Source organism: Neolamprologus brichardi, chromosome 2, assembly GCF_056152115.1.
Source record: "Neolamprologus brichardi isolate AB-2024 chromosome 2, ASM5615211v1, whole genome shotgun sequence".
NCBI lineage: Eukaryota > Metazoa > Chordata > Actinopteri > Cichliformes > Cichlidae > Neolamprologus > Neolamprologus brichardi.
The window spans coordinates 23750265-23772166 of record NC_142105.1 but is presented as its reverse complement, the minus strand read 5'-3'; the positions used below and the strand labels follow the sequence as shown (position 1 = coordinate 23772166).

Sequence of the window (21902 nt, the reverse complement as noted above, 5' to 3'; positions counted from 1 at the left end):
ACGGTTAGACATTAACAAATCACTCCACAAGCTCAACTAAAAAAAGTTCAGCACTGCGGTGCATGGGGGGGTGAGGGCTACAAATGTTTAATTTAAATGAAATGTTATATTTAATGTTTTTTGTTTTTGTTTTTTTGCAAAATGGAAAAATATTCATCAACGTACCCTATGAAAAATGTGTTGCATCTGTTTTGTATATGGCCTGTAAACAACCAAGGGACACATTTACATTCCAGGTGTCTAAAAAAAATTCCGGTTCAAAATGCAAGATGGCTCAAAGGGATATATATTTGTTGTTCTGGAAAGTAAAAATCACAACCTGTTCATTAAAATGTGTTCAGCATTTGCACATTGATTATTCATCTGATCAATCATGACACGTACTGTTCTCCCCTGTATAAGCCATCTCTGTAGGGTAAAAGTATCAGTATTGGTATATTGTAAATGCCAATACTGATCCTGCATTTACTTGGTATCAGATCAAAACCAAAATCTGCAGTATGGCATAGCACTAATGCACAATACTTTAATTAGACTGGATGTAGCTTATAGCTAATTTCCACAATGTCCCCTTTTCTGTAACCTGGCTTATTTTATTCTTTTTAGTAACCAAGGATACTTTGTATTATTTTATATTACTCCTGCATTTTACCGTAATATTTTGTGATGCCATTTTTTAATGTAATACAAATATAGAGGGCTGTTTGTTTGCCCACCAGATACATTCTTGCAATGTGTAGAGTCTGCTGATAAATTTATGTTTTGAAAGGGAAGATGAGGTTCTTTATACATCCGTTATCAGTTATTGGATTAGTAACTTAAATATTTTCTTAAAATTGCTAAAATATTTTAGCTTGGCATTGATAAAACTCCGTGGAACATCAGTCTGCCGGAAACAATTTCTTCATGGGACGCACCCTTCTCCCGAAGCTCGGTGGGGGGAAAAGGCGGTATTGACTGACAGATGATACAACCAATCCATTGTGTCGTGACGTAGCTCGTCTTGTCCAATGATTATTCTAAAGGGGGCGGGGTCAGTCACAGACACCAGCAGATCAACGCTCAGTGCGCCTTGCTCTCTAATCCCATTGCAGACCCAGGTTAGGGGAGAAACAAGTAATGGAAATGGTTCAAAGGAAAATAGAGGAAGATGGTGACATTCACTGCAAAGGTAATAAATGCAAAATCAAATGTGAAGTCCAAGATGGAGAGGATTCAGATTATTGTTAAGGCAGCATGCCATAGTTTAGATAAGAAGAATATCAGGTGGGTGGATGTAAGGGGGGACTAAGTAGTCACGGAAGTCAAGAGGGATAATGTGGTGGTTAATTTTTATAACCACATTAATCCTAAAGTGGAATACAACGAGTCTTTTATCAAATGGTCAAGATTTTTAAAAAGTTTATATACAATCATACAGAAAAATCTGACATTTGTATTCAGGAAACATGGTTGAAGCCTTTTGGGGGGTTTTAGAGTGTATGGGTATATTGCAGTTAGATATGATATGAAAGAAGATGAATTAAAGATATTTCATTTTTTGTTTAATGCTGGACTCATCAAGAGGATCTAAGGATATAGAAGTGATGTGGGAGTAAAACCCAGAAGATGGCAGTAGTGCAACATCGTTGGATGCAGGCTGCCTTTAAAAATGGAAGAAGAAGAAGAAGGAATTCTATTGTGGACCGCTTATCGGAGGAGCATCTGTGGTAACTACAGGCACAAGCAGAAATACCCTCTCCTCATGCAGCACTGGAAAATACAATAACAACGCACCTATTCTGCCTCCACATTCCTACAATGAACTGTGGAAAATAACAAATTGTTTTTCTGGTGGAGACAGCTGACAGAGTAAGTAAATGATTATAATCACACACTGTAAATTGAGTTTTTTTAACCTAAGTGTTGTAAATGGCTTTTTCATTCATTTTTCTCTTATAACTGACTGTGCATGCCTGACTGGATCTGCTTAATTTCTCTAAGGAGAATAATGGCCGGCGGTTCTGAGAGTAAACAAGAAGAAGGAGCACTTGGCAACCTAATTGTTCATTTCCAGAGCTACTTGCATGGAGGAACCTCCAGCTTGCTGTCTACCCTTCCCACCCTTATCGTCTTTCCTGTCTATAAGACTGTTTTTCGTCAACAAATCCACAACACCTCAGTTCACAAGGCAGTGGCACAGCTCTATAGAGAGGGCCCTGTGAAGCTCTATAGGGGTGTGGCTCCACCGTTAGTGATGAGGACGCTGAACGGCACACTGCTCTTTGGCCTCCAGGATACCCTCCTCCGACAGCTCCCTCTGTCATCCCAGAATGTCATCTCTGCCAAGGCCCTTCCTGCTCTGGCAGGGTTTGGGGCAGGTGTTGTAGAAGCCGTGGTTTTTACGCCCTTTGAGCGCGTTCAGAATGTGCTGCAGAACAGCCAGAATGACAGTCGTCTACCCTCGTTCAAGAGCGTCCTTCTAAGGCTAAAGGCAGAGGGGATAGCTTTAGGCTACTACAGAGCCTTCCTGCCCATTGCAGCCCGCAACGCCTTCGGCAGCTCCCTCTACTTTGGACTGAAGGGGCCTGTGTGTGTTGCTGTGGCGGAGCATGGGGTTTCACCAATGGCCTCCTCTTTCATCTCAGGAACAGTGATATCAGTGGCAGTCAGCTTGACTCTGTACCCACTCTCTGTGCTTGTGGCAAACATGCAGTCACAAGTAGGTGGGGACGTTAAAGGGGTCATAGCATGCTGGGCTCTGCTCTGGAAATCTCGTAATCGGAGTTTGGCGTTACTGTATCGAGGAGGTTCCATGGTTATCCTGAGGTCGTGCATCACTTGGGGACTCACCACTGCCATTTATGACAGGCAGGAGAAACGATCAGGCTGAAGATACGTGCTCCAGACATTTTTATCCACAAAAGTGTATTCAATTTTGATATTGTTCACAGGAGACATTTTGACTTATAACTGCAAGAAAAAAATGTATTGATAAGCCTTTATAGTGTGGGAGTGAACTACCACAAGCCATTCCGGTACTCTGAAACTATAACTTGAACAATTATTCAATATATTACTTCCACCTGCGCTTCTCTGATGTTTACTGCAGTGAGTGAAGAAAATGCAGTCATACTAACAAGCTAATTTTCTGTGTCAAAATGTGCTACCAAGCTGACAGCACCACTGCTAAGACTTCTGGTCTCAGAGATGGGTTTGAATAGTTCTCCTTTGATGAAGTTGTCAGTCACATATGCTTTGAATTTTTATTGTTTTGTAAGGAAAGAAATTTTGCTTAAGACTCAGAAAACAAGAAATGCTGTAAGCCAGCCAGGCTTAAAGAACAGATGCCATAATATAGTCAGAAACACAGATTAGTTTTCTACTACCTGAGAATTAGGATTATCTCAATACTCAGCACGTTGGTTGCTTTGTGCACTGCCGGTAATGTCATCACACAGCCACAATGTAGTTCTGTAGGGGCAGTCTTAGATTTTTGGGGCCCATCAACCACCCACTTCAGCGTAGCCACAATTATCTATGAATTGTCCATGTTTGATCATTTGTCATATACATATATATAATCATGCCTTTCTAGTGTAGTGGAAAGAAATAAACCAAGTTAACTTTTGTAAATTCAAAACAGCTGACTGTTCATACTGCTTTTAAAATGTGCAGAATGGCAGAAAAGTATATTAATTCATAAACATACCCCAGCTATGACAGTGAAAGTGATCAAACCAGTAGCATTAACCTGTCATTTTATTAATATATGTATCAAAAATATTTAGCTTTCATGAATACAACTTATATATCACAAAAATTTGACATTTATTAACCTGCATTATGTGATATTTCAAATGCTCTTGGGGGCCCCCTGCTGGTGAGGGAGCCCGCAACCAGCTGCTTAGTCTGCTTATGGCTGACACATTGACTTATGCTTGTCCTACTTAAAAAAGGTCACTCCCTCTTTCTATGCTTCTATGAGGTCATTTACAACAAGCAAGTTGTTAATATCAGCCAGGTACAGCTTGACCACGCACACCCATTGACGAGAGTGCAAACTGCAGGTTGTGAGGTACTATTATTATGTGTTATGAAACAGGTTTTCTGTGCACAGAGGGAGTTATGTTGTAGTTCAGTGTAAAACACTGGCATTATACTGAATTATATTCAGTCTTACACTTTTTAATGTAATCTGTTATTTCCTCAGGACTGTCAGTCTTTCTGTAGCCAATGATCGAAGGTAATAATCATTGTTGTTTTACTTTTTAAAAAGGTAATTTGAATGTTTTTTGTTTGTGTGAAATGTCATTTTTATTCTGGGCATTTTATGTGCTAACGAGGACAACCTACTGTGACTCATTAACTCACCTGTTGTTTTATTTTTTATTTTTTTAAATGATCCTTTTATACTGATCCTTAGCATAAGACCCCATAAATCTATGTGCTGTTTACATCTGTGGATTGCCGTCTTTTTGCAAGATAAACAATTTCCTTCTGAAAAAAACCCCCAAGGTATTAAGTCATGTATGGTCTCAATATATATGGTGACCATGAATCATCATATACATATTATGAATTAAATTGACTGTAAGAAAATAAAGCTAAGTTTCAGTCACTACTGCACTGTTTCCTGACAGCAAGAAGATTTTGGGGCAGGGCTAAGTGGGGCCTTCCTTTGAGGAATTTTCCTGCTCTTGCTTGTGGAAATGTCCAAACACATCCCGACTGGATGAATCAGGAAAAGAATTCTTTGCTGCCTCTTGTTTAGCTAGGTGCCCCACACACACACACACCCCAAGAGCATGCGGCTGCTTCACCTGAAGGTATATAATTTGCTTACAGCGTAGAACAGTAAAAGAACATGTATTTGACTGTCAAAACAGCATATTTTCCCCTATTTACTGCCAAACAAAATAACAGTTACTGGAAAGTATAGGCGTTTTCCCTCCAAGTGCATTAACAAATTACAGTCATTCGACTTTAACTGGTTTCTTTCCCTTTCTTGTTATGATTATTTTTAAGTTGGCTTGTCATAACCCTGTAGCCCACTAGATGGTACTGTGCTAAAAGAGAAAAACGTGAAATCCATCACATCACCTACAATAGGTGTCCGTTTTAATTCATCTAAACGTGCGGATACGTGAAGGGATTCATCATGCGACTGCAACACTGCATGGGAAGAACTTTGACCCAACATATCATTTTTAAGGAGGTTTGAGAGGGCGGTGAGACATCAAGAGTGTCCAATTAAAATTCGCCTTCTGAGCTTTGGGAGCCAATGAGAGCCAGAGGACCGGTGTCCATGTTGGCGTGCACAAGGGCGTGTTGTCTCTATTTAAACCGTTGGCTTTGCACGGATTACACACACACACAGTTACCTGTTAAAGATTGTCTTGCAACGCGGTCCTGCACCAGGTAAAACTCTTTAAATTGTTTTGTTTTTCCAGCTGTCTTAGCCTGCTGATAAATTATTTTTTTCTTAATTGCTAAGAAAAAAATGCGAACGAAATGTTTATTTTAAGTGATTATTTATGTGCTGTGTATTAAAATATGAAATACGTTATGCAACGTTTTGGTATGTAGCTATGTAGCTCTTCTAGTACACTCACTGGTGTGTTAGTCACTCCAGTTATGGCGCAGGGTGTGTATAGATACCTGACAGTGCCTCATTTCTCTGCCCGCAGATTAGGGCTGTCTATAAGTCTTTATCAGGCTACCTAAGGTTACTTTTCCTACACAGCATGGTCTTTAAGGGGTCATTTCCCTAGGGTGGTGTTAAAAATAAAAATGCACCCATTATTCGGTGCGGTCTATAGGTGTGGACAGCAAAGAAGACAGACGCTCCCCTAATGGGATAGGTCACTGAATTTCCTAATACTGCAGTATTTATGCCCTGACTTCAGTCCTCCTGGAAATATTAAGTTCCTATAAAACTTGTTCCAACGCACATGCGCTTCTAATCTTATTTGCTTAGTTGGCACAGGTGTAAAATTCTCCGTATCTCTTTAATAACTGTACATAAATGCAAATCAGTGCACAGACGCACCATTTTTCTCTGTTAACAAGAGCCATTTGTAGCCATTTGAATGCCACCCAGTTAAACACTACATCACGTTAGTTCATCGTGGTGAGATGGAGGTACAGATACTTGTTGTTTCAGGTGACTGCATGGTTCACATAACCCTTTTTTTTTTCTCTCTCTCTCTCATGTCAGGTGGAACTTGGTTTGTGTACATGTATGGGCATGCACTGCAGACAAGATCTTAGCATGTCAGTCAGATCTTGAAAGCACACAAATTCTTCTCTTAAATCTAACCTTTTCTGTTTTATAGAACTCCTCCAAAATGAGCGACAGCAACCCAGTCAACCAGGAAGTGGAGCAGTTCAACAAGCAAAAGCTAAAGAAGACTAACACGCAAGAAAAGAACCACCTTCCAACAAAGGAGGGTAGGTCTTTAAGACAAAAGAAATGTGCTCCAAACAAGCCTCTCATTTACTACTTTCACCTTTCCCCTTTACACTGGCTCACTGGTTGGCTTAACTCCTCCCTGCCTTTTTTTTTTTTTTTTTTTTTTTTTTTTTTTTTTTTTTTTAAATAAAGGTAACTGCAAATATTGCAAAACAAGGACCACACCCAACTACCTGAGACCTTGTACTTAGCACCAACCTGGAAGGAAGAAACACACGCATATTTCCACTCTTGAAACTCTAACCTACCACTAAGAGTGGAAGAATACAAATTTTAGAGCAAATAAACAGAAACCCCAATCATAAACTACACAATGGTGTGTGGGGTGGTTTTTTTTGTGTTTTTTTTTTTATTTTCTTTTTTTAAATTAAAAAAAGCAGTGTTCATCTCTGGCGTGACATGCAGCAGCAGAAAGAGGAGAATGAAAGTGTGTCAAAATGCCCATCCTTCCCCTCTGAGGCTGTGAAGCTCCCTGCTGTCTAACTCAATCTTTCTTAATCTGAACACAGCTGTGGCTACTATATGAGAGAAGAGGCTCAGAAGCAGGTGGCGCTGTCGGTGCATGCTGGCCTTTTTATGAGTTCTAAAGCCTTTTTTTAGATATGTGATATGCGGTGCTGCCATCCAGACAGCAACGTTTCTCATTGCTTCATTAGGACAAAAATTGGACTTTAGGCACAGACAATCATCTTCATCCAGAGAAGTGGTTTGCACTTCTGGCTGTAAAGTAGAGCTACAGGGAGAGATTGAATTGGCCACATTTTTTTAGCTCTGTTTTGTGGCAAATGAAAGTTTGGAGCAGCTCAGAGGTATGTGAGCACTCGTGTCGTAATGTTGTGCTCATCTATCTGTTACTGTGACGATGCATTCACAGTTGAAAGTGGAAAATGTGGAAGTGATATGAAAATGTTGTTCGTTCATTTCTGTCACGCCTATTGCAACAAACAGAAAGTGGCTATGAAGATAATCTATTCAGATACCACGCCATCTATAGAAATGAGTGGATGACTCAAAGGGTGTTAACTGGACAGCAGCAGGATAACTGCCGTAATGCAGTACAGACAGAATGTCTCTTTGTGCATGAAGAATTGCAGTGAATTGACTAGCTAACAAACATTCCTTGAGTTGGGTTAATACACTCAGTGGGAGCTTCACTATAGCCTTCTGTGCTTAATACAGCAAGTGGGTTATGGTTGGTAATATTTTAAATTTTTGTTCTTTCTTCCTCACAGAAATTGAAGCGGAGAAGAAAGCCATGCAGCAAGGAAACTGAAGAGAGCCATGATTCCTCTCCTTCAGTCGACCCCCGCTACCTGCTCGTCTTCCAAGCCCAACCATCCCCACCTCTGCCTCAGTTTTCTGTGCCACGCTGTCTTCGCTTTGAAATGTTGTTTGGGTTGACGCTATGGGGAAAGATCTGTCTGTGATTAAATTAAGGCAATGGATGCATTTTATTGTTTTGCAATGCAGTGTAGAAAAGGGTTGAACAGGGCATGATAAACATTATACAGGGTGTAGACTTGAGCAAAAAAGGGAGGGTGGGGGGGATCATAATTTCAGCATTGGAAATCCATCAATCATGTTATATTGCTATACCATATGTATGCCTGTAAATGGTGCCATTCAGGATGTGTTAGGAAAAAGGACATAAAAGATGATATTGTTTTTAATAAAAAAAAATGTTCAAAAAGTTGTTTGAGTTACTTGGTTAAAAATTAAACCAATGAAACTTATTTGAGCAACTTGGCACCTCCATTAAAAAAAACTTTAACTGGTGAATGTGAAAAATATTCTATAAAGTATTAGAGGAAAGCAAATGCATATGATGGGCTTGTTTAAATAAAAACTTTGGAAAGAAGCTGGAATTTAAAAGCATCAGAGAAAAGACACAAACAAGCATGAAACATTAGTTGAAAATTAAAAATTTATAATGCATAAAAGCAAACCTACATATCATTTAAATGGCTGTGTAAACAGATATCAACACCTGATGCTTAAAAGCTCACTTGGACACGAGTGCTCAGTTATCAAAACATCTACTCTTTCCTTTCTTGTCAGCACTTACAGTTACATGCAATGTTGCAGTTAATTTTTCAATATACAATAAAGCCTGAGGTTCATTTTAGGATTTTTTTTTTTCAGCATGCATAATAAAGAAAATGAGGGTTTAAGGCAGTGAAAGACACAGAAACTCACTGCCAATACTGGTACCAAAATATTATTAGCCAACCTCTTGTTATTGGAGTGACTAGGACTAAGAAAATCATTCTGTTATTAACATTCATATTCAGCCTCTTTTGGGTTGCAACATTTCATTCCAGATACCTCAGCTAGATATACAACAGGTTTAAGCCTGCAGAAACAAAGGGAGTGAACGAGCAGTAGGTGTGGGCACACTGCAGATTGCCAACAAGGATTTTTAGTTCACATTTAAAAGTGTACTTTCGATACTGGAATTTAGCATACATGTGCAGGGCATCATTTACACTGTCTCTATGCATGTATAGTCAGGATACTAAAATTAGATTATTTGCATTCTGCCTTTAAAATGTTTTGGAAAGCACAAATTTATCACGCAGCTCATCGACTGGGGTTTTCCACCAGGCTCCTGTGTGTGTGGATTGCTTAAGATAGTGCAGTCTGTGTTTTTCCGCAGCAAGCCTGCTGGGACATGTTCATATAGTGGTGCACAAATGCTTGAGAGCAAAGACACACTTTACGCTGTCTAACTTTGTTCAAAATGCTTTTACTATACTTGTTAAAGGTCGTGCAGATTTACATGTTCCATTGTGTTTTAATGAAACCTGTTCAATATCATGAATAATAAATTAGGCTTCTTTTGAGAGGGATGATGGTATGCACGTTTTCTCTTTCCTAGATCTGTCAGGATCTGTCTTTGATAAGAAACTTAGGACTACAACAAAACAGTCTAGAACATGTGCAGAATTATCATAGGATTTGTATAAGCAGATAAGGATATCTAAGATATATAAATGTAAAAATTCTCATCAGCAGATGAGATCCAGAACACAGAATTTCTGATATCTTTTAAAAGGCATTTGATCATTCTGGTGCTATAAGAGTGTATTTTTTTAACAGCTAAAAAGGCTGAATCTCTATGGTCCAAATATGCGCACACATACAAGAAATTGACCTCTGATTTTTCATTGCTCTGAATTTAACAAACTTCTATGTGTAATAGTGATGTGTCGGTCGCAAACGAAATGGTTCTTAGAGCCGGATGTTTGACGTGAACGACGCGAGCCGGCTCCTTATTGCGAGCCGTGGGTTTTTTTTTTCCTTCTCTCACCCTCTCTCTCGCACTTTTTTTCTGCTTGCCTTGGGCTTTGCGCTGGGCAGAGGGGGGAGGGGCCATAGTTACACTGGCAGTAGCACAGGAACAGAGCGGAGGAAAAGAGAGAGAAAGAGAGCCAGGGGCAACAACTTCACATTAGAAAGGTATAGTAATCATCCACAACTATTTTCAGTTGCGGATGATAAAGGATTCAGAAAGTTTATTCATGCAGGCCTATATGACAGAGAATGTGCATCTTCTTTTTGTTTTCATATTTTAATTTATATTTAATTGTGTTGTTTCATTTTAAATTTGTTTAAAAGGAAAAAGCTGAAAATTTAAATAGTTAAAAGTTGAACTGTGACTAGTTAGTTTTTGTATTATATGATTTATTTATTACATTTTATGTGGAGTGAATAAATAAAAGTATATTTACGGTGGCCGCTAGAGACAAAGCACATACAAACTTCAAAACATGTACAAACCCTGAAGCACGTAAAAACTCCAAAACACGTACAAAACACAACAGAAGTGCTCCAGAATGCTAGGTGCAGTGTTGAGCTTTTGTTACCTAGAGGCTACACAAGCCAGCAAGTACCAACGACCGGATTTGGTGTGTGGTAGTAACAGGTAAATTAACTTTTTTTTTTTTAAATTATTTGAATATATATGAGTGCTTGTGTATAAATACACAAACAATACACATATGCTTTCAATTGTTTAATTTAAGTGATCTAGGTAGCTCTGTTTTGGAAGTTCAGTTAACGCTAGAAATGTGTTTTGGAGTTTGTATGTGCTTTCTGGAGTTTGTAAGTGTTTTGTCTCTAGAGGCCACTGTATATATTTATATATAAACATATATAAATAAAACCACTTTTTTTTACATTAGTAATTCCTTTTGTGCATAATTTTATATTATTGTTAATAATAAATTAATTAAAGCAACAAAACAACCTGAAGAGCCGGCTCTTTTTAGTGATTCGAGCCGAAAGAGCCGGTTCTCTAAAAAGAGCCAGAAATCCCATCACTAATGCGTAATGGTGCGAAATGCAAAGATACTGGAATAATTCAGCCAAAAATAAGGGACTGATAAGAGGTGTATACTACATAGATCATATAGTTTAAGTAGAACTTAAAAAATTAAAGGTTTAAATTTTTGTGAGTACATTATACTTGTGCATGCTTTTCTTAATTAAAACATGTATTGCTCCATTTTCTGTTTCTATCCTTAGACTGTATTTTTGTCTACGTAGATAAAATATTCGATAACAACAGCAGTGGAGTCGACAGTTATTCACTTTATGCTTTCTTTCTTGGTATAACGTGCTGTAAGGCACCCATAGACTGCATAACAGACGTTTAAGTACGGTTATTGAATGCAGCATTGTGTAAACAGTGACACCCAGTGGTTACAATATATAATAATATGAGGTTGTTGCAGTACCATGTCCTGCCTCGTGGAGGCGTTTAAAACAACAGGAAAACCAGTAGAGGGAGGAGCGAGCGCTGCTGCAGGTCTCCTCACTGAGCTAACTAAAGTCCACAATCAAGCTAGTTAGCGGGAGCGATGTGGTAAACGCTAGCGGTGATGCACTAGCAGCAAGAGACCATGGACTAGCTCGCCGCTCAGTAAGATAACTCCAGAGGCTTATTGCACCGTCTCGACAATCACTATCATCACGCAGTAGAACGTTTCACCTGGATGTAATTAGCTTCTTCATTCATGCGCTTGTGCTGGTCCACGGGGGATTTTGAGCTGTGAGTGGCGGGCAAGCTCAGTCATCTGCTCGCAGGGGACAACACGGCTCAGTCACCGGTACGTTTGTTTTGTTGATAGCGTGCTAGCTGGCTAACAGTAACCAAGGGAGTTCAAATGTTAACGTTTGAAGAGATATAAGAGGTGTGACGGAGCCGCAGCTGCAAGGATGCACTCGTAGTGTACACATACATGTACACATAAATAAAGTGAGAAGCGACAGGGAACTAGCGTGCTTCCGAGTACTGAAAGCTTTGGGAAGTAGTCAGAGAACGCTAACATATGTGTTTGGGTCACTTTTACGCCATTGAACTGCTGTTGTGTTGCTCAGGAGCCACCAGGTCCTAGCTTAATGGCTGTAGTCATTTAGAGTTTTTATTGCCACAATGTTAACTGAATGTTTCTCCTATCAGAGCAGCAGCATGGTGGTCCCGGACAGTGCCAGCGTGGTGCCTCAGCCTGACAATGGTAGTCCGACTGGCCTCACGGAAAACTCCGAGCCGGGGTGCGAGGTGGCAGGAGAGGGAGGTCAAGACCTGGCAGGGGTGGAGCTGGAGGAGGTCCGAAAGCTGCAGGAGCTTGTGCGCAGGTTGGAGGTCCAGAATGAGACCCTGCGCAACAGGGGAAGCAAGACCGTCATCCACAGAGGAGCAAACAGTAACCTCACAGCTGCTGTCAACATCAACGAGAGGCTGGCTTGTGAAGAGGTGACAAACTCCCACCTCAGATTGGAGCACAGCAGCAGCCAGCTGGACAGCAGGGACTTGATGCTGTCACCTCCTCAGGACAGCAGCAGTGGAGAGGAGATGTCCCCCTTGCCTGTGGCTAGCAGGCTGGAGGAAGAGGATGATGAGGATGAGGAGGATCGGGGTCTGTGTGGCGGCTTCCTAAAGTTGACCAGCAGCAACGGAGCAGCACAGTGTCAGGGCCAAAGCCAGACGCCGGAGAGCCCGTCTCAGGAAAGTTATGAGTCAGAGACACTTGCAGAGAGCGACTCAGGGGTGGACCAAACTGCACTGGATGAAGTGGATGTCCTAGATTTGGATGATGAGTGTGCAGACATAGAGGACGAGGAGAGCTGGTACGTCTCATTATCGGCAATGCTTTCTCTGGTTGTGTTTTGATCCCACTTGTTTGGGTACAGCAGGCATCTATTTGTGGCTTTAACTGTGTGGCTAAACATATGCAGCTGAGACGGGGATAAAAAGTGATGTTCGTACAGCAGCAGCTGCGAAGAGTTACCTCCAGGGGAAGCTGAGCTCTGAAGTCACATTTAAAGTTTCAGTCTATAGGTAGAGGAGCCCCTTTAGCCACATGAGTCATTTGTGCCTTTTCATTTTAACCTCTGAATTCTTCAGTGTGATACTCCCCCACAGGGCAGTGACTGTAGCATGAAGCTATTCGGGTTTAAAATTAGACTCTATTCTGAGCTGATGCAGAAACTGTGGTTATTTCTTATCCCACACAAACAAAGTGTATTTAACAGCTCAAGTTGACACCTGCTCCGATTATCTTTTTGTAAGCAGGAGAGAAAGTATACAGATTCTTAGCATTTCGACAAGGCATAAAATATTCAGGAGCAATTAGGAGAAAGTAAAAGAAAGCAGAGTCAGTGGGGAGTTGTTTCTTTTGTCTCAGATTTAACCTTGAGTTCTCAGACTCGAGTGACATGTCTGCTACCTGTTTGACAGCTTAGTCAAACACAAAGGATGTTCTTTTTTTTAGTTCTAGCTTTTTGAATCAAGCACAAATAAAAAAAGGTCTTGTATCAGGTGAAAGACTATCCTGTTTATTAAAAAAGAGACCACTAATTTGACTTAACCCAGTCAGAATAAAAAGGATATAGCTGCATGTAATTAATATTCAGCCTTTTTAAAGCCTGATCTGTTTTGAACCAGTGTGACCTTTACTTGTCTTGTTTAATTGGCTCATAGCAATTACCTAAAAATAACATTAATATGGGGCTATGCAGGAGATCAGTCTAGACATGAGTGTTCATTCTGTCTCACAGTATTGTCCTAAACAGGTACCATATTGTGTTCACTTTAGCAACTGAGGATCTGGGGATTTAACAGCCAGACCACTCATGACTTATTTTCAGTTTTACATCATTAGCCATTCCATATGTGCTTTGTGGGGTTATCATAGCCAAAACATTAAGTAATCCTAAACAGCAGCATAATCTGATCTGCTCTGGGCTGAGTGGGCCCGCGTGGCTGAACTACTTTGGTTGGGATTGCACAGCATGTGATTTGAGCCCCCCCTTCCACCCTGTGTAATCACACCAGAACAGGGGGCCAAACCAGAAGGCAGCTACTGCAGTACTTTTATATTTATTGTTTTGAACCATTACTTTGTGAAAAGATTAGTAAAAGAAAACCATATTATTGGGACAACATTTGAATTCTGCAATGGAAATTCACCAAGTTGGGTAATTTTTTTTTCTGGCATTTTTGTTTACTTGTTTTAAAAAACTAGTTCAGACTCATAAAGCTCAGGGGCCTTGGCTTCAGTCCTCCTAACTTGCACTTGTCACGCTGACACTCAACTGTGAAAGCATAAATATGACACAGCTGAATATGTTTTGTTATAATATCACTTTGGGGTTTATTTACAGTTATTACAGGATTGGTTTAAAAGTGTAAGAGACTCCTCAGTACCAACATTGTGTTACAGCAGCTGTTGCCAGTGTCCTGCATAAATGGCAATAGCAACACTGAGCAAAACCGCACTGTGAATGGATCAAAAGCAAACAACATTGTTCTGCATCAAACAGCGGGTTTGTGCTTCTACTAAGTATCACCCTCCCCTCCTCTCCCTGCGCAGAGAAGCCGTGCTCTCTGTGCAGGACGTGTGACCTGAATATTGCTTCCTGCATTGTCGCTCATTCCAGTGGGAAATGGGGTCCTTTTGTGTTTGCCCAAATGGGAAGATGATTTGTAGCTGATTGGTCCAGAACCAGTCAGTTTGGGCCCTTTTGTGTATCCGACTCAAAGCATCAGCCCATGTGATCAGCCACTTCAAAGCTTGTGGTGACTAAATGGCTGTTTGCTCTCACTAAGGCAACGTTGGACACATCACGGAGGAAGCGTCTGACACTGCAGCTGCATAAAACTCATTTTTGGCTGACACTTTTGTCCTTAGTGGATATTTTTCATGTGTTTTTCATGCTGTAGAATTGCTCAAAATCATAGTGGGACTAAAAGCCACAAAACTGTTCCATCCGCATCTGCTCAGCTGCTAATCTGAGTTTGACTCCGTGTTTTAGGCGTCTTTTGGATGTGAATTTTGCATTTAACCAAAAGGAAATGAGGCAAATGTAAATTCAAGGTTGGTTCCGGCTTAAGCTGTGATAAAGATGTTCACAAGTACCTGCTTGAGATGATTTCCCACTCACTGTTTGCTTTGATTACATCATTGAAGTCAAACACACAGTAACAGCCTGGTTGTTTGATGTGGGATCTTTGCTGCAGGATACTGTCCTTCTGTTGGGGAAAACACTGAGTGGCTGGGCGTTAGCATATCATGTGCAATCTGAGAAGAAAAACCCCCCATTCTGTTTTACATGGCTTTCACATCCACTCTTACCTTGCATACCTCACACAGCAGCAGTTCACACTAATCTCCAGCTTGCTCCTATTTAAATGTTCTGCTTCTCAAATCCTGGCAAACACTGCAGCATGAAAGCATGATCAATATGAGAAGGATTAGACTGACTTCTTTATTCTCACTACTCTTCATTTCCCACATTTAGTGATATGTTTTTCTCTTGTGTGCTGCTTCTCTACAGGTTATATGTGTCTCCTAAAAAGCAGGTAGCAGATCCAGGGCCAGACTCTCCGCTGAAGTGGTGTCGGCAGGTCCTTGACCATCGCAGCCCCGAGACCGAGATGGCTTGCCGGACTCTGATCAGTCGCTTGGACCAGAGTATGCAGTTAGGATAGTTTACTATAACTGAAGAAAGTCTACTTTGTTTTTTGTTTTTGTTTTTCTTAAGAGTGCTGCATGGATAATGCATTTTTGTAGGGCCGATCCAGAAGTTAGCTATACCCTTTTTCCATGGCTTTAGAGTTTCTGCAGAAAATAGAGCCTGTGGGAATGCAGTCACCAAAAGTAAAACACTAATGTTAGGCTATAGAAAAACAACAACAACCACTTTACCATCACCAGTGCTGAACTGTGTTCAGTGGGATTACTTTTAATGTCCTCCATAATTTCTGTAGTCTTAGTTAGCCATTTGTGAGCAAGCATCTTGTTCTGGACAAATTAAGGCTTGAAAATTTAGGAGTGGGATATTTATTCGCATATTTATGTTTATAACAAAATGTGAAAATGTCTAAAGCCTCTGCTAACCACAGAAGGTCTTTCCTTATTCTGCAGCACTCTATTCACCCTCAGGTGCCAATGCTTAGATTACCAATCTTTCACGCTGTTGAACACTTTAAGCAAAAGAGCTTTGCCTATTCAATAAAATTAGTATCTGATGGTCTTTGATTTGTATCCCTGCCGTATGGTTAGATTATGGTTCAGCAGCACGTAGGCAGCTTCGGGCCTGCCAATCTACCTGCAGTTTGGTAGATGGGTGCTGTGTCAATAATATGTGGTACAACCGGTCTGTGGGCAATACTTGCTTATGCTGTTGTTAGTTCACCAGCCATCTATGGAGAAGAGCAAAGTTTTAACATGCAGACAGCTGAAGTGAAAGAGTTTCACTGCAGTCACTGTCTGTACTTTTCTTACTCTTTTCTCCACACTTCTCCCATTCCTGGTGAACTTCACTATCATGCTCTGGCTCACTTGTTAACCAATTGACGTTTGACCGTCATCCACGTCGAGCAATGTGCATTTGGGGTTTTGGTAGACTACACGAGAACAGTGTGTAGGCAAATACCAAAGCAGACGGACACAACTGTGAACGGTGGTAGAATAAATTAAGCATTAGAAATTCTAGGCCTAAACCAAGGTTCAGGCACGTCATTCAGCACATTTAGCACCCCAACTTTACTTACTGCTTACCCCTGCTGTGCACAGGGCTGTATAACAAAGCCTAAACACTTGCTGTGAATCTTACTACGCCTTTCAGTGTGGATAGAAGTTTGCATCTGATCCGAAAGACCCCATTCATTATTAAACCTGCGAGCAGCTCCCTCAACTTACACGCTGCAAAACCTGAACAACAAAGCTATTCACACCAAGGCTGAATGACTACATGAAGTCATGGGTGGGATTGGATTACCTTCCTCCCGGAACAGCTCGTGTTTTTAAATGCCAGCACCAGGCCACGTACCCACCTGGATCATTCAAGCTTCAGAACAAGTCATTTAGCATGCGAGGTGCATGAATCAAGTTTTTAAGAAAAAAACAAACAAACAAAACAAGAATTTAATTGAGAAATTTTAACTATTGTGAGAGCTTTTTCTGAGGACATTTTACAAGTAACTTGATAATGTCACACTGTGTATGCAATGGTGTATTTTCCTTCCTGAGAACATGTGATATCTCCTGTCCTGTCGCCCGCAGCATCTCGATGGAGGAACATGTACAGCAGTCCATCAGAGGCGGGCTCGGCGGGCTCAGGCCTGATCTCTCCTGGGTACCACAAATCAACTAACAAATCCCTACTAACCTGTGGCAGTTCAGGTATGGCATGACATTAACACACAGCGCTTCTCATTTTCCCTACAACACAACAGTGAGAATAACATCAGTTACTGTAAGGATGTGGGTCTCACAGCGGTCTGACTGGTTAATTTTAAGGACTGCTTTAGCATTTTTGCATGTTTGAGCTATTTTACATATACTTTACATCGCTGCAAACCATTCTTCAAAGGTTTCTGTAAATGTTTATTTCATTTAATAACTGTTATGGATAAAATCTGCAAATACGGTCAGAAACAGTCGATGGGCATTTGTCCACACTACATTTGTGTACAGCAGTCACTTTGGTTATTTAATGGTATTAATTCCTTATCTTAAGTATATTAACTTCTCTTATTAAATTAAATCAAGTTGATCTGAGCCTCAAATAAGCTAAAACTAAGGTGTGCCCCGCAGATAACACTGGTGTCCTTTGGAATATGGTTAGTAATTATGTAAAGTGTATGTTGTTTGTGCTCCTCGGCGGGACACACACACAGACACACAATGACAGTGTTAACATATGTAATATGTATGGTATGCATAATTTTGTTCCTTGAACATGTGATTGCAGTTGTAATAGTTGCTTTGCACATCATTTCTCACAGTTTTTTCAGCCCAGCAATGTCAGTATTGCTGTGGAAACTCCTTTAATAACAAATCTTTGCGTGAACTCGAAAGTGCTTGGAGTATGTGTGGTGATTCTATCTAATGCCAGACTTTTTACATAACCAAATGCTGCTGGGTGATGTCGTCTCGCATTCATCAGGCATGTGTCAGGCTGAACTTTGGCTACAGCTTCCCAGGGCATCATCAGCAGACTGGGCTTTATAGACCAGTGCTGTAGAACAGGCTGTGGGGAGACAAACTAATGTCAGACTGTTAATTCTAAAATTGTGGGCCCACTTAGATAAATTGCATATTTACTTTGTGATCTTGATGAAAGGTAGTACTGCATGCATTATCCTGGGTCTGTGGAGTTATACCTCACAAAGCTCCATTTTTATCAGCCTGATTTTATGCCGATTAGCTAATGTCATGTTTAAAGTTGCCACTATCATTATGCATAAGAATTTAAATATTGTGCTGTATTAGTGAGTCATAAGGAAGTAGGAGGTTTTGGCTGTGGTTAGTATTCTGTCTATATCTGTGTAATTCAGCTTACTCTAACAGGTATTCTGCTTTGTTTAAAGGCGTCACAAGCATGCCCTCAGCCCTAAGTTCCCAGTCCTCCATAGACAGCGAGCTCAGCACATCAGATGACTCAATCTCAATGGGATACAAGCTGCAGGATCTCACAGACGTCCAGATCATGGCTCGTTTACAGGAAGAGAGTGAGTGTAGAAAGGTTATAGCATTTTGAGTGGCATCAGCTGATTATTTGCATTTCTAGACGTCAGAGTCTCATCTGAAAAACTGAGTTTTGCTTGACTTTTAAGTTGTTTCATTTTGACCTGGTTTTTCCGGCTCCAGGTCTGAGGCAGGATTGTGCTTCTAGCTCAGCATCTGCATCGCGCCGCAGCTCCACAGCATCTCTGCAGTCCTTGCGCCGGGGCGGTACGTACAGCGACCAGGAGTTTGACACTTACAGCCTGGAAGATGAAGAGGATGACTTCTCCATGCCCCAGCGACGGCATCGTTTCACCCCTTCGCCATTAGGCTCACCACGGTGCCTCTCTCCCTCGACTTCTAACCACGGTCAGGAATACAGCAGCCATCTCAGGGCCCCACGCACAAAAGGACCCAGGCGGTCTCTCCAGGGCCCCAGTGCAGAGCTGCTTAAATTTGCAAAGAGTGAGGGTAGGCTATAACCAGTGATACTTAAGCAGTTTTACTCTAGACAAGGAACAGCCATGGAGATTCTTCTGTTGTGACAATATACATTTGATTGTAGTTAAGTGTGTGTGTGTGTATGTGTGTGGTTCCAGAGGAGTTGAGGCACAGCATGCCTAATCTGGCTCCCCGCACCAGCCTACGTTCCCTGGAGGCAGTCAGAAACAGCCGCAGCATGGAGGCTAACCTCCAGAGCTCTGGCAACCGCATGTCTCCCCTGACTCACTCCCCCTCCACAGGTAACCCCTCCTCACCTGGTCCCCACCACTCCTTAACATACTTTGTCCTACATTTCCTTAGAGATAACTCTTTGTGGTGTCACTTTAATCCTACAATTTAACCTGATCTTCACCTCTGCATGATCACAGGAAGAGTTTGACCAATATATATGTCTTTGAAGATCATGAGCAATGTTGCAGCACAGGGCCTGTTTTTATTTAGGAATTCATATATTCTATTATTTATCACTCTAACTCTGACAGTACCATACAAGCCATCATCTATAGGTTTTCACTGGATACTTGGTACTTTTTTAGTACCTACTCGGCTGGGGTTCCAAGCGATCTACGAGGTCACATCCAAATGTGACCTCAGCAGATTGCACGTCACCAATTGGCTAATCAGCGGCGTCACTTGAAGAGTCATGGGAGGGTCTACATCATAAAAAGGAAACTTTTCATGAAGTTTCCTTTTCAAAACCCGCCAATGAGGAAAACGGCTACAAAGAAACGACACTGCGGTCCACGAGTCTGATGAAAAGCCACAGACTAAGCAGCAGGTATAGCATCACCTCGAGGTGCTACTTTGTTGTAAAGCTCGTGTCGCGTACAAGTGATGTCACGGGATGTTTACCCATGTTGCTATAACGACCCCATGCACATTAGGTGGTACTCAATTGTAATGGAATACGGTTTGCGTCAAGCCGATCCGAGTAGGTACTAATGGAAAAAGGGTATACACTATTGGTCACAGCTACTTGCAGTTCCACAGTTCTTTCCTCACCCTCTTCCCTGACATCCCCAGGTAACTTCCTTTCCACTCACCTGCTACATCACTGCACCACTACTCTGATAATTCAGTACTGTTTCGCTAAGCTTGTCTACAATCTGTGTACAACAAATGGCCTTACAGTAGCTTTTATTTACTGAAATTGTCTTAACGAAGCCATCTGGATTGAGATTCGGTTCTGTCACTCAAGGTATGGTTTGCAGTCGGCTGCGAAGCAGTGGCCAGTCTCCTCTCTCCCTGCGGACTCCAGTTAAAGCCGTCACTCCCGTGGGCTCTTTGGCAGGTGGTCGTCAGACTTCCAGAGGCCTACCAGTTGTCCAAGGACAACAGGCAGGAGGGAGCCGCAGGGTCCATTCGCCAGGTTCTGCTAATGGAGGAAGCTACGTGCCCGGCAGGGCTTCAGTTGGAACCGGGAGGCCCGGGGTGGGACGAGGTCAGGCTGCGTCTTCAGCCTCCACTAGAAGTAAACTTTCACAGCCTCAGAGGAGGTGAGTGCTCCAAAAAAACTCTCTTAAAGGAGCTCTGTGTAATTTCAGGAAATCCCTCAGCTGCAAAGTGAACTGCAGTTAGGATTCTACTGCTCTTGGTTGCACACAGCTCATGCTTTCAGTCTGTGTGCAAACTAAGCACTAAAAACAGTGCAGTGTAGTAGTGCACATTTAAGGAATGGTGAGATGATGAGTATTTCCTATTAAGCTATAGATACTTGGTTGCTTCTGTGAATTGAGACTAAGCTCCTCTTTTATTGACAGGTCTTTGGGCATGGCCAAAATCTCAGATGAGTCCTGGAAAGATGGCTGCTACTGAGGTCTCCTGGCAATGAAGGATGTTCACTGCTGCAAACATCACCCCGACTTCTCCCCGTTACCTCTAAATACAAAGAAAAACAGTCACTGTGTTCACAAATGTGTCATACAACCTCTGCCCCCCCCCCCCCCCACCTTATTTCAGACTGGAGCGCTGGGCTGCACTGGATTTGTAGTTAATCTCTCTCCCTCGCATGAAACACTGTCAACCCACACAAAGAGAGGATGTGTAGGCAGACAAGAAGACACGTGCACACTCGACTTGTTAATATGGACCAAATCTGAGCTTCCAGAAGATATGCTTGTGTCAACTTTACTTATTTTTCTATGGTATTTGTGAGAAACTGCTGGAATATTAAGGGGTGTATTACTGTTCTGTTGATGTAATTGATATGAAGACAGTTTAAATGAAGATTTTGCCAGTCTGTTTATTATCTGTGACTTACTCTAGATGAAGGTGCTGAGTATTGCATGCTTGGTTTTGTTTTTTTCCCTGAGCCCAAATGCCTTCTCTTCATTCCTGCAATATGAGAAAACTTTCATGTCTCCCTACAATTATCTTTGGATTTCTGGATGTTTGAGTGGTTCATAGTGAAAATTATCTTTAGATTTGTGTTGTATTTGTGTTTTGCTGTTTGCTTACACGGCAACACAATTCCTGCAAACCACACTGCCCTTACGAATTATCATAAAGAAGGAAAAAAAAAAACATGGGTTGTGCCAAGGTGCATTAGAGCTGTAATTCCTTAATTCCAAAAGTAATTTTAGGTTGGTAAAGGTACTGTTAAAGAGTTTTCAAAGCATTTTTACTGCATATCTACGTTTCAATTTTAGTGTCTGTCGTTGGGAAACCCACTAATAACAAATGTTTATGCACAAATGGCCTCCTGCCTTAGTCAGCTATGCACCCTCATGAAGAGTGCCTCTGAATAATTAGGAGCTGTTATGAAAACGATTAATAAAGTCTACCCTGAAACTCTAAATGCACTTCTGGTCATATTTAATCCATGCATGTTAAATCGTGGTCTGTTCTGTATGAAAGGCTAATTAGTCACACTATGCAGCACAAGCAATAGCAGCGGCAGTACCGTTACCATGTCCCGGATATTTCCT

The 21902-nt window shown here is 41.4% G+C and overlaps 3 protein-coding genes across 5 annotated transcripts; all 3 read left to right on the top strand.

The window, feature by feature from the left end:
- The first annotated feature begins 1078 nt into the window (after positions 1-1078).
- Positions 1079-4504, top strand: LOC102800214 (solute carrier family 25 member 53-like). The gene is made up of 3 exons (XM_006781574.3): positions 1079-1171; positions 1565-1851; positions 1984-4504. The coding sequence occupies exon 3, from the start codon at positions 1991-1993 to the stop codon at positions 2870-2872; it is 882 nt and encodes a 293-aa protein (XP_006781637.2). The 5' UTR covers positions 1079-1171; positions 1565-1851; positions 1984-1990; the 3' UTR covers positions 2873-4504.
- A 750-nt stretch (positions 4505-5254) lies between these two features.
- On the top strand, positions 5255-8144 carry tmsb1 (thymosin beta 1). Its single transcript, XM_035911278.2, has 3 exons — positions 5255-5400; positions 6318-6432; positions 7687-8144. Exons 2-3 carry the CDS (start codon positions 6330-6332, stop codon positions 7725-7727), a joined length of 144 nt encoding a protein of 47 aa, XP_035767171.1. The 5' UTR covers positions 5255-5400; positions 6318-6329; the 3' UTR covers positions 7728-8144.
- Positions 8145-11151: 3007 nt separating this feature from the next.
- Positions 11152-21772, top strand: zgc:66447 (SLAIN motif-containing protein-like). 3 transcript variants are annotated; one of them, XM_035912664.2, is made up of 9 exons: positions 11152-11565; positions 11924-12586; positions 15296-15432; positions 17026-17145; positions 18336-18476; positions 18616-18942; positions 19071-19214; positions 20174-20471; positions 20736-21772. In XM_035912664.2, the coding sequence occupies exons 2-9, from the start codon at positions 11928-11930 to the stop codon at positions 20788-20790; spliced, it is 1881 nt and encodes a 626-aa protein (XP_035768557.2). In that variant the 5' UTR covers positions 11152-11565; positions 11924-11927; the 3' UTR covers positions 20791-21772. The 3 variants fall into 3 exon arrangements, with proteins under 3 accessions (XP_035768557.2, XP_006781638.2, XP_006781639.2); XM_006781575.3 differs by having other exon boundaries at positions 11153-11565; positions 11919-12586; XM_006781576.2 differs by lacking the exon at positions 11152-11565 and adding an exon at positions 11644-11714 and having other exon boundaries at positions 11919-12586.
- Positions 21773-21902: the final 130 nt, after the last annotated feature.